The 1,232-nt window shown below is 59.0% G+C and overlaps 1 protein-coding gene across 1 annotated transcript in view; it reads left to right on the top strand.

Moving 5' to 3' along the window:
- Nucleotides 1–1,232, top strand: part of TPRA1 (transmembrane protein adipocyte associated 1) — a 4,778-nt gene that overhangs the window by 3,272 nt on the left and 274 nt on the right. The window contains exon 9 of the mRNA XM_007465296.1: nt 21–110. Within this exon, the coding sequence (XP_007465358.1) occupies nt 21–110 (90 nt within the window). The remainder of the gene's footprint in view (nt 1–20; nt 111–1,232) is intronic.

Below are 1,232 nucleotides of genomic sequence, written 5' to 3'. Positions count from 1 at the left end.
CCCCCCCCCCCGGCTTCCAGGCTGCGGGCGCCCCTGCGTGGCCGCCGTCGGGATCACGCCTTCTGCCTCTCGGGCGTGCGCAGCCGCCACTGCAGCATCCCAGCCTCCGGGCTCGGGGCTGGGGGGCAACTCAGGCTGGGACCAGAGCTTGAAGAGGACAGGGTACCTGTGTGTACACGCACGCGCGTGCGGATATACACGCACACTCGGGCGCGCACACATATGCATGCACTGCTATAGGTGTAAACATACATGTATACAGATGTATACGTGTGTAACGTGCACACATAAACGTGTACACATATTTATATGCACGTGTACACACGTGCACATGCATGCGTATACCACACCCATACAGGCACGCATAGGTTCACGTAGATATATATAAATACAGACATAACACACTATGCACACAACACACAAAGACGTGCACTTTTCCCACCAGAGAGACAGGCCATGCCTGCTGATCTGCACTGTGTTTTTCATTTAAGGATAGATCAGCTCATTCCTCAGCACCTGCTGTAGCCGCAGACACAACAGGGAACAAAGCAGACACAAACGCCTGAGCTCGCGGAGCTTGTGTTCCATCTGGGGGCAACCGGAGTGGGGAGCAGTGTTGGGGGGAGTCCAGTGTGTCTGTGGATGTGGGGTGGGTGGGGTGCACTTCTGTGACTCAGACGTGGTGGAAGCAGGCGTTCTGCCCCCTGCCTGCCAGGTCTGAGGGTGGGCTGCAGGGGTGCCTCAGCTCTGGAGCAAGAGGGACTAGATTGGATCCTCCCAGCCCTGATGTGCATGACCTCGCACATGATTTATCTCCCTGGCCTCAGGCTCCTTTTTGTAAACGGGGAGTGATGCTTTCTCCCTGGACAGTTACCCAGAGGACTGGAGAGGGGCGGGCACCTGGTGGGCAGCAGGTAGTGCTGCGGGGCCGGGGTCTGGGCCCGCGTCTGCCCCGCACTGTGGGCAGGTGCTGTTTTAAGGCCCATCATTTCCCCGGGTCCAAATCCTTCCACCCATTTTACGGTGAGAAAGCAGGCACTTGCCAGGCTCCCGTGCCAGCAGCAGGAGGGCCGCTTTTAATGCCGGTGCCCCAGTGGACTCCAACATCAAAGCAAGGAAGGGGACCTCGCGGGGTGGGTGTTAGGGGGCCGTCAGCACGTTTCTTGCCATGTCTGATGCCTCACTGCTCGGCCGCAGCGAGGAAGGCCTTTCCTGACGCGCAGCGGGGCTCC

Source organism: Lipotes vexillifer, unplaced genomic scaffold, assembly GCF_000442215.2.
Source record: "Lipotes vexillifer unplaced genomic scaffold, Lipotes_vexillifer_v1.1 scaffold1115, whole genome shotgun sequence".
Classification (NCBI taxonomy): Eukaryota; Metazoa; Chordata; class Mammalia; order Artiodactyla; family Lipotidae; genus Lipotes; species Lipotes vexillifer.
Note: the sequence above shows the minus strand (reverse complement) of the source record. Positions and strands in the feature narration are given on the sequence as shown.